This window comes from Actinia tenebrosa, unplaced genomic scaffold, assembly GCF_029948245.1.
Source record: "Actinia tenebrosa isolate PJP-AT-01 unplaced genomic scaffold, QUT_ActTen_1.0 PGA_scaffold4__44_contigs__length_22323623, whole genome shotgun sequence".
NCBI classification, from domain to species: domain Eukaryota; kingdom Metazoa; phylum Cnidaria; class Anthozoa; order Actiniaria; family Actiniidae; genus Actinia; species Actinia tenebrosa.
This window is the reverse complement of record NW_028292581.1, coordinates 20,629,361-20,645,852: the sequence shown is the minus strand read 5'-3', so window position 1 is coordinate 20,645,852 and position 16,492 is coordinate 20,629,361. Positions and strand designations below refer to the sequence as shown.

Here is a 16,492-nt window from a genome sequence, read left to right as displayed (position 1 = left end):
CCCCCTCTCCCCCTACAATCGAGACCTCGCTGCGCCCCTCTTTTATATAACACAGTACAGCTGATCCTTAAGTTGAATGACCATTTTATGCCATATTATACAAGTATTACTTGTATTATAAGTCTACGAAGTTTTACATTGTTTAGTTCTATATATATTGAAATTGTTATCTCTCGATGTAGCACTCAAGAATGACATCGAACAGTTCACCAATAAAAAAGATCTACAACTTTTTATTTTTACTTATTTTAGCTGAATACAGATGAAATAGTCCCAATTACGAATTATGCCATGCACCTGTTTAGTTAGGCGTCACGTGATTTTACTGATCCCCGTTAATTACCGTCAGAGTGGCGCGAAACAGTTGCCACTTGCAACTTGAGCACTTAACCTTCCAACTATTTGAATATTTTCTAAGCGTTTTCGAATAATTTTCACCCGTCCACACGTATGCGTTCGCGACAAGTGGAGCTTCAAAGTGGCGTATACTTCGGATAGGTGTGGACGGAAGGCCAGTTCACACACAAACACAAAAAACGTTTTAAAAATTATTCGGATACGTATGGGCGAGCCCTAATTCTTCGGGGGGCATAAACTTGAACAACACACATTATATTCTTGGCTTCACCTACGTCATCGAATATTGTTATCAGGACTTATATAGAACAAAACTTCTATAAGCCAAAAGAGAAACGAAAACCAAGCATCTCAACGGAAGAACTAGTTAAAAGAAGCTTTAGATACGGAGATACAAGCGATTGATTATACTCATAATTGAGATGAAATTATGGATCCGCCATCCGCCATCTTGGTATTTCATTGAGGGACACAAACATGGCGGCCAAATCGCGAAGGTCGAAAATCATGTTTATATTGAAACTTTAGTTTTTCAATACCAGTAATCATCAAAATGATGTTAACCATCATCTTCTAAATTTAAAACGTATTGCTTTAAATAAAATTCCCTACTTCTACTGCTTTAAAAATGCGTGACAGAATTGCGTTGATAAAGTCACGCATCACACCCTGTAACGTATCAAATTTTACACTACGGTAGCCAAATATTGAATCATAAGTGAAAACTATAGTCGATGACTGAGTGGATTCTTGCACAATATGACAGCAAATCGAACGATCATAAAATCACGTGACACTAGGTTAAGGTTCATTAACAAATATTCTATTCCAGGCTGCAGCAGGAAAATATTTTAGTTAACTTGACGAGTACTTAGATCTTGCCGAAAAGATCATCTATCATAGTGTCTTCTTTCTTGAAATGGGAATCGAACGACCTCTTGGAATGTGCTGAAATTAAAGGAAAGGACGAAAGGTTTTAGAAACTGCGGGAGATCTTGGATTTAAATCCTATTATTATTATTCTATGGTATTGTAATTATCACGATGGTATGATATAATCCTCATGATTAATGAAATGACAATAATGGGATTTAAATATTTAATAGTGGCATTTCCACAGAGTGGCTCTTATTCTACTGAAATACTCAAGTTTCGAATAGACCGTTTTCTCAAGGTTGCGTGCGCATCCAACTTGACGGGCCACAAAACTGAAAAACGCAAATTCAGTAAAATTGAGAAGCCAGTTTTATATTTAAAGAGAATAATCGATTTTATGAATTCTTATCGAAAAATATCTCATAGAAATGTATGATGATTCTCATAATAAAGCTCCTGTTCTGGTATCGTGGCCCATCAAGTTTCTTAAATTTGGATGTGCACTCTACCTTGAGAAAACGATCTATTCTCTGGTTTACAGTGTTATTGACGATTTCGTATGGAATTAATTTGAATATGTGTTGCAGTGAAGGTCAGTGGAATTTCAAAGTGTTTTTTTGTTTTTTTGTTGAAGTTGTGCATTCTTTACTTTACTGTTGGTATTTGTAAATATTTAGACACTGATACGAGGCTAACCCTGTATAAACGAGTCCGTGATAAAGGAACACAGCGGTATTTGAGTAATTTGAAAACGGTCTATTTGGTTAATATATTTGTACGGAGGAAGGAAAACCAAATAATCCGGAGAAAAACGCTCCAAGCACAGGAGAGAGCCAGTTAGAAACTCTACTCACATACAACACCGAGTTCGGGAATCAAAAACAGACCGCATTGGGACCCGGTAAATACATAAGTTGTTTTAAAGTTTCTGGACCCGGTACACCCACCGTGCTTCCCAAAACTTTGAACAAACTAGCTCAAAAATTGTACATACGTCTGGAGACTTTGTAGACAAAGATAGACTTGTCTCCACCAGCACACTTGACAGAGTTTCCTGGACACGGTTCAGTGCCTTTGATGCACTGGCTTGACTCGCCGTGTTTGTTGTACGTTGAGTGACCATCAGGTCCTCCCCAGCAAGTGGCTGAAATAGGAAAGGATTGTGTTACCAATACAAACAACGGTCTGCTTACCCCGAAATAACCAGTCAAAACCGAACAACAGCAAGCTAAATATAAATAAATAAATAATAATAATCCTATCGATAATTTTCTAAAAGGACTCTAAAGCTACTTCAGGGTCCAACCAGTCAAACCGACTGATAAAAAGAACGTAGCGTTACCATTATTATAGACTCCAAAAACTGAAAATCCTTTCTGTTTTGCAGCCCGAGCACACCGACACAGTAGACTAGGAAACTGTTTGTCCCATTCTTTAATCTCAAATACGTTTCCTCTGAAGACCCTGCTCGTAGGATCGATCTCGTTCTGTATCTCAACACCCAGCGCTCTTGAAGATGGGTTCTCAGCAAAGCATCCGAGAGGAGTTGTATTAAGTTCACAAGGCACTTCTAAAAACAAACAAAAAACAAAAATAAAATAAAACAGATTTATTTATTTGAGTTATTGTTGAATAACAGGGGCTTGGCGAAGGGGTGTGAGAGGGGGCGGCTGTCCTCCTCCCTCCAAATTCTTTCGGAAATTTTCGCGCCAAAACGCGTGTGCTCTCTGGGCTCCTCCAACTCTGGTACTCTCACTACGCCGCTGTTGAATATTGAGTTTTTACAAAGACGCTAGCGCTCTGTTGCAAATTAGATTCTGAATTCTAGTATTACCATTGCTTGGGTTCGAGAAACAAACCCTTGTTTAGGATAGTGAGACTAACTTATTCAGTACAGTAGTTGTTCTGGGAAATTCTTACCTGGACCAGAGAGGCGATAGACGTAGTTAGCGAACTGTTTTCCAGAGCAATATTTTTCGTAGGGTTTACAAGGTTCATAACACTTGTCGATACAGTTCTTAGACGATTTATCACGATCATACGTATAGTCGGCATTGTTGCCTGTCCAACATTCACCTATATGAGCCCAAAATAACATACAATTAGTGAAATAAATTCAATAAATGAAGTTTACAAGAATGACATAGATAGTATGTTCTTAATCTTTTGTTCTTCTTTTTTCTTTTCCTTTTTGTTTACTCATTCTTTTCTTTTTTTTCTCGATCAATCATTCATTCTTTATTCTTTCTTTTTCCACCTCTATCGGCTCTCTTTCTGGCTTCCATTTAACGGTTTCATCTTTCTTCTTTCTTTCACTCCACTTTTTCATTATTTCATTTCTTTAGTGTTTTTCTATCTATCAAAATGTTCTTTCTTTTTTTCCCCTTCTTTCTTCTTTCATCCTCATTTCCTTGCCATGGTTATATCTGTTTTCAATCTTTACTCTACTCATCTCTAGTTTTTACCATAATACTGAACGCCGAACGTGGTATGTCCAAGTGACTTGGCTTTCTTGGCACATCGGCAGGCTAGTTGAGGCATGTAAGTATCCCAGTTACGCCAGTCCAAAAGGACATGTGTGAAGATGTCGCCTCTGGTGGAGTCGACTCGATCTGTCAAGACGTAATTTGGGAATGGTCGTGCTCCTTTAATGTGGCGATCACTATAGCAACCAAGGCTCTCGATTGGGATATCGCAATCGGGAACTGCAAGACAAAGAAAAAGATTTAGACCATAAAAACAAACCTTGGCGACCTCTGACCTGATCTAAGTCAGGGCATGGCTAACTCACAGATCAAACAATGAAACAACCTCTGGACTGATCTAAGTCAGGGCACGGCTAACTCACAGATCAAACAATGAAACAACCTCTGGGCTGATTTAACTCAGGGCATGGCTAACTCACAGAGAGAACCCTGAAACAACCTCTGGGCTGATCTATGTCAGGGCATGGGTAACTCACAGATAGAACCCTGAAACAACCTCTGGGCTGATCTATGTCAGGGCATGGCTAACTCACAGATAGAACCCTGAAACAACCTCTGGGCTGATCTAAGTTAGGGCACGGGTAATTCTCATACTCATAGTAGATTCAGGAATTGGAAATTACCATGTTAGGTTCAGTTGCGAAGGGAATAAAAGCCAGAGAACAAGGAGAAAAACCCTTTGCCCATTTATATACGAAGGGATCACTTACTTTCAAGCTGAAATAAAATGGATTGTAAGCATATCTTTTGTTTTTACCTACCGATCTCATAGATAAAGTTAGTGAACTGTTGTCCAACACAGTGTCTACTGAAAGGAGAGCATGTCTTGTATTCATTTCCAGTACATTTCTTATTATCCGCCTTGCCAACTGCTTTGTAACTTTTAGCATCCGGGCCACTCCAACACTCACCTAAACACGACAAAATCATGGTAACCACCTTGTTAAAAATATCCATAAATATTATAAAATAGACCTAGTGTTATTCCCTAGAGTATCATTTCTGATAAGATGAGAAGACAAAGAATGTTATTTTCAAGGGAATGACACGTGTCTGAAATGGGAAAGCATTACGTCCGAGGAGCTCTATTGGTTGCCTAAATTCCCCAGCCAGGAGCTCTTGTTAAAAAGTTCAAAGATGCGCCCTTTACCCCTTAAACTATTAGACTTAATTATAACGTGTATTCAAAGCTACAGAGAACATAGAGAAGTCGAAACAGACGTAGAGATCCTGAGGATCGAACTGTGGACCTCTAGCTCCAAAGGCCGCGTACTAGCCAACTGAGCTACTCCTGCTTCTATACAGGAAAAGAAATGGCTACACTTGAAGAATAATTTATTTATAACCAGATGGTGAAGTACATAATTAGCTTACCAAAGAACTGTAGACCAAAAACCTTGTAACCAAGACTTTTAGCTTTAGCAGCACATCTACAAGCAAACCCAGCAATATAGTTATCCCAATCGTACCAGTCAATCATGCGGTGACCAAACACTTTACTGGTTACATCTCGTTCATTGAGGATCTCACGGGGGAGGGGTCTCTGACCGTCATCTTTGAAACAACCAACAGCTTTATACTGGATTTTACATTCAGAACATTTCCATTTGCCCTCAACCAGCACTGCAAAGATAGTCAGATTTATATTAGTTTATTTTATTTCAAAAAAAAAACAACAAAAACAACAACAACAAAAAAAAAAAAAACGCTAGATTAACGCCAACGACGTAAAAAAATACATTTGATTCGGGTTCTTGACTAGCTGATATTTTTGTTTACATTTAAGAAATTAACGAAATAAGAAATTTCTAAATGCTAATTAAATATAACGAGAGTTGATACTACTGGAGATACTGCGGTGAATTTGTAAAGGTCTTGGACTGATTCATTTACGTGCGGGCTAGCTGAATAATTTTTTTTTTTTTTTTTTTTTTTGTTTTGTTTTGTTGTTAAAACAAGAATAGAACTACAAGGGAAGGGGAAAAGAAAAGAAAAAGAAAACAAAGAAAAAGAATAAGAAAAAAATAGAATAGCAAAGAAAACAATGGAAAAGCAACATGAAATAGAAAGAGCGACTTTTGAAACGATTCTTAAAGTTGCATAATCTTGAATTAAACTAAACCACTATACCTACAAGAGAAAACTTATTTTACTCGATTGAAAAGATGATAAACACCTTGATGAATATTCATCCAAGCTACTGTGCGTGAAAGGGAGTGGATGGAATCAATAAGAAAGATTCCCAATATGAGATTTAGCACAATTGCCAGGCTTTTTGACCAAGAACAAAACAAAAGCGAAAAGAAAAGAAACCAGTATATGCAATTCTAATAATTAGTAATTGTACACGTTAACTGTAGATGATTATTCCCAATTACGAGAAAATATGTTATTTATTTCAATAATAGAATAAGAAGTGTCTAGTAGTGAGCCACTGGATTGGAGTTTGATTCACAGGAATTATCCTTCCCGTCCTAAGAAAAAGAGATTCAATAATTCAATTTATACCTTATATATAAAAGTGTTACTTATTATTGCACCAAAAATCTAATTGTTAGAATTAGCTCGACCTTTAGATATAGGTGTTTACAAATAATTAAATAAACAGAAGTTACTTCATGGCGGCAGTAAAATAAAATGAAATTAGGAGCCTTAAACGAGAGGATGTTGAAGAATAGGATTTAATTAATTAAGAAAGAAAGAAAGAAAGAAAGAAAGAAAGAAAGAAAGAAAGAAAGAAAGAAAGAAAGAAAGAAGAAAGAAAAGAAAAGTAAGGAAAAACGAGAAATACAAATTATCGGGTTGAAAAACTTTTGTTTGGAATATTGATTGATTAGTTGTAATGCGTGTAGCCTGACTTTTATTCTAATTCGATCTTTGGGCTTTCACCTAGTTTGGAGCCTAGCTCTGTTGTGATTGTCCCACGCTGTTATTAACAGCTAAAGCTAGTAGATTTTTTTAGGCCGGGTTTTTCTTTTCTTTTCTTTTCCTTTCTTCCTTTCTTCCTTTCTTCCTTTCTTCCTTTCTTCCTTTCTTCCTTTCTTCCTTTCTTCCTTTCTTTCTTTCTTTCTTTTTTTTCTTCCTTCCTTCCTTCCTTCCTTCCTTCCTTCCTTCCTTCCTTCCTTCCTTTCTATTCTTTTTTTTCACTGATAGGTAGATAAATACTTTGTTTTAAGCAGGATATCCCATTTAGAGGGGCCCTGTTTCATTTTATACTTCGATTTATTTTTAATATTTTGAGAATCTTTGAACCATTACAAGAGATCTAGAACATGCATTTTATTCAAAACCGTGAAACCACTAAGAGTGATTTAAATACATAGAGGAAAAATAATTTTTTCTTCTCTCGATCCATTTTTTTCTACTTATAAAATTTTTTTACTCTTTGTATGTAGCGCTTCTAATTTTTTCACACTAATTCCATAGTTTTTTGCCAATAAAATCTTTTTCCTCTTCGTATGAAGCACTACTAAATTGATGTATGCTTGATCTCCAATGAGAGAAAGGCGTGTCAAGTGGTCATACTCAAGTGATTGCATCAAAACAAAACACTTGAAAGCCAGTCGCTGCAAACGTCTTTCGCTTCGCGTCGTGGACTTGAGAACGAGCCACAGCAAAATTCTTCGCTTCGCTTCGTTGTTTGCGTGACGAGAGCGTCTGCTTAGGAGCATATTTAACTATCGTAGGAGGCTATGGCTCTATGAGGCTATGCGTTCGCTTCGCTTCGTGATCGTTTTGACAGAAACATCGAGAGCGTAGTAGCATATATTAGGCTATGGTTAGTGGCTTTCTACGCGTACCATCTAGATCAGAAACTGTTTTTTTTTAATGACATACGATATTATTTTGGGATAAAATCATTGCCCATGTATTAATTGTTCTTTTATGATAAGTGAAAACAACATCTCTCTGAATATTACAAGAAAGAAAGAAAGAAAAATGAAAAAAAAAATTGCTTTGTATTTGTTTATCTGTATACAAACTGGATGCAAATTATTTACCCTAACAACCAAACACAAGCTCTCAACTAAATGCACTAGGAGTGATTGCATACCAAACATGTAATGCAAATTTGCATTAGGGAAGAAACTAGATCTAAGCCATTTAGTATGCGAAATTCTTAGTGAGAAGCACGGGTGGCGAAGCGGTGAGAGAGGAAGCTCAATGGCAATGCCACCCGGGTTCGAGTCCTGCTGTGAGCGGTGTCATTTGTAAGTAGAGTTGTTTGTTGGTTCTCTCTCTTGTTCTTAGAGCATTTTCCGGTTTTCCTCCCTCCGCAAAATTAGGTGATTAAATGTCAGTCGAGTCCTTACTATATTAAAAATTGATAAAACATTCCAAAGTTTCGAAGTTAAAACGCCAGGAATTTAAAGCTTAAATCCCTTTTAGAGACAGTCTAATCTATCCTAGTCAAACAGTGAGCCTTCTTAATGCAGAAATATTTAGGCATTTGTCGCATATAAATCGCAACTACCTTGGAAACGAATAGGTATGATATTCTTCATATTTTCCATTCCAATTCTTTTTTAATCGACAGACGATAGAACACTTTAGATCTATAATGACTAACTGGAGAAAACCGAATGTTTTTTTTTTGGTTTGTGATTGAGATCTTCTCAACATTATGGGGCAAAAAAGTCAAGCAAATTTTAAGAAACTTGTCAAACAAAACAAAAACATACCTTGAGTGCTAGCAATGGCTAAAAACAACAAAGCGAAAATCTTGTGCATCTTCACTGCTCAAGTAATCTGTAAGCTGCAGGTCTATTATGCTTGACGAGGTTCGAGTTATACGGCGTCTTGTTTGAAGTGTAGGATCATAGCCTGGTTCGTATTCTTTTATACTCTTGTGGGTCACTAACTAAGTCTTTAACATATGCAAATCACTCCGCCCACAAATAACTCCATATATGCTTTTTTTTTAACCAATAAAAACTTTTGTTAACTCACTGAGGTGACGCTAAACAAAGCTTTGCAATTGGACAAAGCTCTAGCATGAGAGCATCAGAAGCAAACAAACGAACGACAGTTTGTAAATAATTATACTTAAGCAGTTCTTTGATAGTTCCCGACGAAAACCAATTCGTTATTCTTCGTTAACTTTTTGATTTTTTTTCTGTAAAATTGGACATGATCTTAATGACCCGCTATGGAAGCCACAATCCCTCTAATGAGAAAAGATTAGAGAAAATTAAAGCCGAGATGAATTTATCCTAATATCAAAGTGAATCTTTAATTAGTTAAATGTTGGTGCTGAATAATTAGATAGATACTGCCGACAAACCACGCTGCGGATCGTTAGTAACATCTAGATTGTTTAATTTGGTATCCTCTAACCTCTTAAAAATCATTGCAATGTGATGTAGATTGGCCACTTTATTGGTATAAAGAAACACCAGAAATTGAAATATTCAAGCAAAAACAAAACAAAAAGGAGAAGAAAAAAAAAAGGAGAGAAAAGAAAAAAGAAAAAAAAACAAAACAAATAGCAAAGTGTAGCAGAGTTTGCTTAACCTATTTCGAGGTGTTTTGATGTCGGATGAACCAATCTTTCTCTGTATGTCTTTACATACATTTGAAAGATATCGAAAAAAGTCAAAACAAAAAATGACCCAGTGATCTGTTTCAAGTATTCACGCAAGTCCATCACTGTATTGACTGTCCTAATAAGATATTAATGAGTTGAATTTGAGTTTGCAAGCACAAGAAGAGGAGGAGGAGGAAGAAGAAGAAGAAGAAGAAGAAGAAGAAGAAGAAGAAGAAGAAGAAGAAGAAGAAGAAGAAGACGAAGAAGAAGGGAAAACAATTTAGAACTAAGAAATAAAAAAAATTAATAATGAAAAATAAAAAAAGAAAGAACAAGAAAAAAAATAAGAATGACTTTCTTGATGCGATAAAATAATGTCTTTGCTGGACTCCCAGTAACAAAGCGACTTTTAACAGCCTTAACCAAAAGACTAATGAGAGAGATAACGCGTTCTATAAACTCACTACTCCTAAAGGAAAGTACAGCAAAAATGCATGATTACAAAAATAAACCAAGCCAACAAGAGTCGTATTGGTTTGATTTAAGCCCTTCAAATAAACGCTTTCAATTACTGTGATTTATTTAGATTAAGAAGTGTTAAATAAACAGCGGTTAGATAGCTGAAGATTCATTTATTATAACAATCCCTACCGCAGAGAAAGAAAATTAACGAGCAAATCAGCAGGACTTTGAGCCGGCATCACTTATCAAAAACAAAAACTCATAATCCAGAAAGGAACACCTAAACCCTTATCTTTATCCACTGTTATTTGCCTATTGATGTCGCGAAAGCCTTTATTATGAAGTAAGCACAATTCAATGTTGTCTGGCAAATGGTTAGTTATTGGACCTGGTTCACGGCGGCGGGAAAAGACAGTTGTCATGGTTGCAAGTTGAAAGCAAAGGAATCTTCCCTTGGATACGGAATAGATTGTTGACTGGGCCAATTACCAGGTGTGTAGTCAAATATTTAATCATCTCGGGGGAAAATGAAGATCGGTTAGGACAAAGAATGGTTACAAGTGCTGTAGTTGATCATGAAATGTATGCCTGAAATAGATAGCACATTTTTCATGCAAGAGAATATCAAGAACTACTGCAATATAACTAATGACGTTGATTATGGTCGAAGCCCTGACAGGCATGAATGCTTTGAAAAGTATCTAATTACCGAAATGCCGCGGTCACAATTAGCGAGAAAAGGAGAGCAAACTCAATCCAATGCATAATGTTTGAAATACATGTATTCCCCTGTATTGAACGAAAGGCTTTAGTCTCACTTTGCGTGACAGCTGCTTGTTAAAATTCATTTTCTCTTCCTCATTACACTTACTATTATTAGTCAAATATCATCGGTTAAGCTTAAGGTGTAAAATAAATAATTTGCAACAAGCCCACATGCAAGCGGGACTAATCACTGACTCGCTGCTTGTGTCAAATTAAACCATATCGTTTTTGTTTCACGAAGGGAATACTTATAATATGCTAAAAAAAACCTGCGGCCCTCGTTAAATGATCAAATTGGAATTTAGAAGTTGATTTTTTTTCTTTGGGCGTTCCATATACTTTTTCATATATCCTTTTATCAACCATTACTCTCCGTAACAGAATGATAGTTTCTTGGTTGTCGTGGCCATATGAAATCTGGAGCCAACCCAGACACGCGTTTCGCTAGTTTAACATCGCCCTGGGAGAAAAAACTTACAAAAGCGGTAGAAAAAGACCTATAAATTCTACCGAAAAACTTAAAAAACTTTTATTTTACAACCATCCCTCCCCGTACGGGGCTCTTCCGTGATTTTTACGGAGGGAGGAAAACCCGGTGAAAAATTCTCGTGGCACAGGAGAAAAACAGCACAGCCGGGGGTCGAACCCGAAACACAGCAGTGAAAATTACAAATACAATCAGGATTCTAAGGACCTCTATGATCACTTCAAGATCTTAAAGCGTTGCGAAGACAGACTGGAAAGTCTCAGTCGTATCCACAATCTTCCATACATCAGTTTACTGTTCAAATATACAAAGCATTCAAGCGAGAATGAACTTCGAGAATGAATTTCGTTGAATGCTTTACTTGACCAGTGAACCGATGTATGTAAAGTGGCGAATATCATATGCTCTTCATCAAAGAATTGGAGGCCTCACTGAATATTCAATCCAGCTTTGAAAGGATAACTAGACTGGGCACTGAATGTTAAATATAGCGTTGCAATCATAACTAGATGTTTGAATGCTTTCGTTTACGAGAAACTCTTTATCGTTTTTCCCATAAGACATTTTTTGTTGTAGTAACGATGCGACATTCTTAAAAACCTGAATTCGTAGCTTCTAAAAATACTCTTGATAATGATGCCCGGAGGCTTCGCAGAAACTTCGAGAAATCGAGTTGTCATAAACTTAATTATATTAACTCGTTCCTTGTGTCAAAATTGGAGAGAGCTTTAGACTGATTTAGGAAGGTTTGTTGACCCATAAAGCAGAAGTGAGTAACCTTGTTGACGATTTGATAACGAAAATAGACCGATCACGGCTTTGCTTGAGTGTCCACCAGACAATGGGTAGTTTTCCCAATGCAGTAGAATACAGAATGTCCACTGAACCAACAAACTCGAATTCATAAGATCATCAGAAAAAAATCTGTTAACATTTGGTCAGCTACGATTTCAAGCTCCACCCCTTGTGTGAGCCCATACAATTTTTTTCTCAAAAACACGGTTTTTAGATCTTTTCTCAAAATAATGACTATCTAGGCAAAAAAAAAAAAAAAAAGAAGTGGTTCAGTTAATTCAACTATTCAAGGACTGTATTATATGGTTGAGATTGAATTCTATTGCAAAAAACCACCGTACTTTTTGAGTTGAATGTACGCTGTTGGATGTATTTTACAAGAAAAAATGCATGACATAACCTGGGCCAAGCTAGAAAATCGTCTCTCTTTGAAACTAAACAGAACCTGTCAAAAAAACAGAAGTGGATTTGAAAACCCCGGGTTTTTCTGAACATTTTGGTATATAATTCATAGGAATTTGTTAAAATTTAGAACCATATTTTTGCTGATTTTATAAGCTCATACTATCTGTTGGCCTATACATTCGCCTCTTATGGTTTCTTAGGTTTCGTAGCCTCGAAAACACGCCAACTACTAGTTAGCGAAAGAACAGAAGATTTACGGGTCATTTAGGATGTTTTGTCACGCACTTTATTTGTGCTATATAACTTTACTTTTAAGAACAACCTTTTGCTTTGGAAAGAGAGAAAAAAGACCGAAAAGAGCAAATATTCCAAATGTATGGGCAACTTTTTCCAATGTTTTTGGGAAATTTCACCACATCCAATGCATTAAATCGATAAAACACTACATTTTCTACCTTAGTATCAAATAAAAAGGTTCCTCAGTTCTAATCATTCGAATTTATTTCTAAAATCTATGAAAAGGGTATGTTGTATGAAGAAAGCTGAATTTATTGGGATTTTTAGATTCTAAATTTAGGATTTTACGAAAATGTAGAATTGCCAAAAATTAACCTAGTGCTTTCATAAGGCCCTGGCTAAACGAGGAAACATGTCAGAAACATGTTTTCCTAAATGTTTCCTAAGGTGGTAAAACTGCCAGGAAACATCGGGTAACAATGTTTCCATGCGTCTTGGAAGCATGAAATGTTTCTGCCGCACAGCAAAAGCATTTTTTGCGTCTTGGAAGCAAAATTTGTTGCACGCAGCAATGTTTCGCATGTTGCTAAACTGGGAAACATCGAGGAAACATGCGCGCGGTAAACATGTTTCTGGAAATATACTTCCTCGTTTAGCCAGGGCCTAACTCAGCATCTGATCTATCACAGGCAACCCAACGGTCACGTGATATCTCACACTCACAATCACGATCATTGGTTGATAGCGAGCACAAAGGGGAAAGAATTTTGTTCGAATGTAAACAGCCGTTAGTGGGCAAGGATCGTTGCGTGACGACACTAATAACGGCTGCGGGAAAGACTACTATTCCACCTCAGTGAAGTCCGCAAACCTAGCGATAGTAGTGCAGTTTTCGTATGACTGTGAAAAGCTCAGTGCCGTAAGCGTGACGTGCCGTGACCGTGATGCTTTCTAGAATTTTAATTGGCTGATTTTTTTCACGCGCAATATGATTGGTCTAAAAGTGCCGTGATCTTGGCGTGACCGTGTGCGCGCCGTGTTTATGCCGTGTTCCGGGTATTTGATTGGATGGAGAGTAAATTCTAATGCAATGTGGTTTGTCTGGCGTATCCCTTGCTGAGTCACGACCGTGTTGAACTTTTCACAGTCATACGAAAACTACACTAGTACACTTGCATCGCTCCTCTCGCCTCTGGGGTCTCGCTTTCATTCTCAAACTCAACATCACATTTGAGTAGGGTTTGTTTGGTCTCTCCCTTGCTTCGACGGCTTTTCTCCAAACAGAACCTAGCACTATTAATTCCAACCACCATTTTAACCTAGTCCGAGAGGATATTTTACTTAAATCTCAATCTCATTTCCATATTAAAATTGTTCTTTTTTTGTGTGAATTCCATTCCCAGTTCCCTCCTCCAAAGGTCATTCTAGATTCGATGATATTCAAAGATTTTTGTCTTAAAATTGAAAATAGTGAAAATAAAAACATAGCGCACAAGTATTTTCATGATCAAGTGCATTTAGTCAAACTTTTGAATATTTAGATAAGTTTATCTTTAGATTTATATTTAGTTGACGTTATCTAAAATATATAGTAAGCACGAGCCAAACCAACGGTGCGGTGGGGGGTTTGAAGAGACAGTTGATTACATCTCACCGCTCACAGCCTTATTTTCAGACCGTGCCGGGTAGTTGAATAATTACCGCCAAAATTAAGTAGATCGAATTTTCGTATGGTAGGACTTTTTTCGGCCCTCTGTTTACACAAAAAATACTTTTTTTCAGAGGTACTTTTTTTTCGGACGTACTTTCTTTTCGGAGGTAAATTTTTTATAGTATACTACCAGCGTCCCTTGCGAGCCCTAATTCATTAACACAACAGACAAAATGGTGGACATTCGGGTTGTCTTCGCCCGAAGATTCAGGGAAGTGTCCTTGGAATTTCTAGATTCTTAGCTGAACCAACTATTGACTCAGAAACGATGGAAGTAATACAATTGCAGAGTAAGTCAATTACGCGAACATGCTTTCCGCCTTGCATCCCTTGGTTATATTTCCAAATCTGTAGTAAACAACTTACGGACAGTGCAGGCTGAGATGGCCTCTGTTGCTTTTACCTGCAACGATACTTATTACGAAGTATATGGTCAAATGGAAGAGGACGATTTAAATATGACATTACCAAAGCACAGTTGCTACAATTTATTGAAAGTGGTTGTAACGTTCCAGACATTGACCAATGGTGTGCCGCGAAGAACTATCGAACACCGTCTAAACAATGAATGTATTTCTATTGTAATCACTTACTCGGTTCCTTCGGACATGGAGTTAGATTGCTTAGTGAAAGAAATACGAAAAAAATATGAAACTCCGAAAATAAAGTACCTCCGAAAAAGAGTGCCTCCGAAAAAAAGTACCTCCGAAAAAAAAGTACCTCCGAAAAAAAAGTACCTCCGAAAAAAAAGTACCTCCGAAAAAAAAGTACCTCCGAAGAAAAAGTACCTCCGAAAAAAAAGTACCTCCGAAAAAAAGTACCTCCGAAAAAGAAAAAGGGCCTCCGAAAAAAAAAAAAAGTATCTGATAAAAGTGCACAAGAAAAATATTTTTTATTGTCTAAAAAAAGTCCCAACCATACGAAAATTTGAACTACTTAATTTTGGCGGTAATTACACAATAGTAAATAACTTATCTAATATAGGTGACGTCAATTCACTTCGAATAACGGTAGAGTTTGCGTGACTCGTTACATGACGTGCGATCTGTTTTTAGACTAGATCCGATTATATAAATTTCTACAATGAATGGAAGGAAAGATAAGATCTGAAGTTGATGTACTCAAGTGTTATTTTCGAGTGTTATTCAAAATTTAAGCGCCAAAATGCTCAAGTCTTAAAATCAAGATCATTTATTTTAGGCGCCGAAATCAAGAGCTTTCAAATGGCGCGAAAACAGAAACGTTTTGTGGCTTGGACATTCCTTTTCTTTTTCGTTTTTTAATGGTCTTTTCTTTTTCGTTTCTAATGGTCTTTTCTTTTTCGTTTTTAATGGTCTTAGGTTGTATTTCAAATAAATAAGTAACCTTTAAATGCAGTAGGTTTAATGTGCAGCTCTAGAATGATTGAAATAATTGTAAGGCGCCACAAACGACAAGTGCCGGTATTCTATGGATCACTAACATAAGATCTGACCGGATACGTGAAATTTGACATTTTTTTAAATAAATGAAAATCCAGTACACCGCGCAGGTAAATTTGTTAACTAAATGATATTTCGGCAAGTCGTTACTTGCATCTTCATGTAATGAAGAAATTAGTTACCTAAAGCTACAATGTCAACTAAACATGAATATAGATTTTACAGTTAAATAAAACCTTATTTCTGTACATGAGCATTAGAAAGTGAAAGTGTAGTGACTGCGAAGTATTCTTCTATTTAAGTCTAAAAGAACAACATTTACTTAAATAAAGAAAGCTCTAGCTTAGTGCTAGACTCAACTCGAATTATGGAAAAGGGCGCCAAGACAATGTTGTTTATAGAGGTTATAGTACAAGTATTGTATTTAGTCATACACGGCTTACCGGACAATATCATGAACAGACCAATGAAACTGTACAACATGTTGCTGTAAGAAGGTCGACACAGTAGAGGGTTGCAGCAGCTAGTCAGTGGACGGCAGGTTTTCTTAACCCTTTCTTCTAGGGGTAAATATGTCGAATAACCGACCTCCAAATTAAGATATCTTATTTATAGCTATCCTGATGTAACTGAATACCATGATGGACTGTTTTTTGTCAGTTTGACCCTCTTCTGTTTTGTTTCAAAGTGATACTCGTGTGCCATATGTACATTCCCGACATGTATTAGTGACCTTAGGAATGGACCATTCGATAATTGAGGGGGAGATTGCAGAAATTTATGCTGCAAGATATTTATTATTTTTAAACCACTCTGCACGCAAATTGTTTTGTGTTTGCTCGATATATCTTAACTGAAAGGAGAGGTTGCACTCCATTCTTTTTTTCGCAGGTAAAGTGCTTGCTCGATATTGTTTAGCATGGTTTAGGGATTCACGCAACCTCATCCACAATTATCTAATGT

At 36.8% G+C, this 16,492-nt stretch overlaps 1 protein-coding gene across 1 annotated transcript; it reads right to left on the bottom strand.

The window, feature by feature from the left end:
• Window positions 1–205: 205 nt before the first annotated feature.
• LOC116287487 (uncharacterized) lies at window positions 206–8,557 on the bottom strand. Its single transcript, XM_031694171.2, has 8 exons — window positions 8,402–8,557; window positions 5,094–5,342; window positions 4,481–4,630; window positions 3,699–3,938; window positions 3,154–3,309; window positions 2,576–2,803; window positions 2,228–2,377; window positions 206–1,305 (listed from the first exon to the last, which is right to left on the bottom strand). Exons 1-8 carry the CDS (start codon window positions 8,448–8,450, stop codon window positions 1,229–1,231), a joined length of 1,299 nt encoding a protein of 432 aa, XP_031550031.1. The 5' UTR covers window positions 8,451–8,557; the 3' UTR covers window positions 206–1,228.
• Between the last annotated feature and the right edge of the window lie 7,935 nt (window positions 8,558–16,492).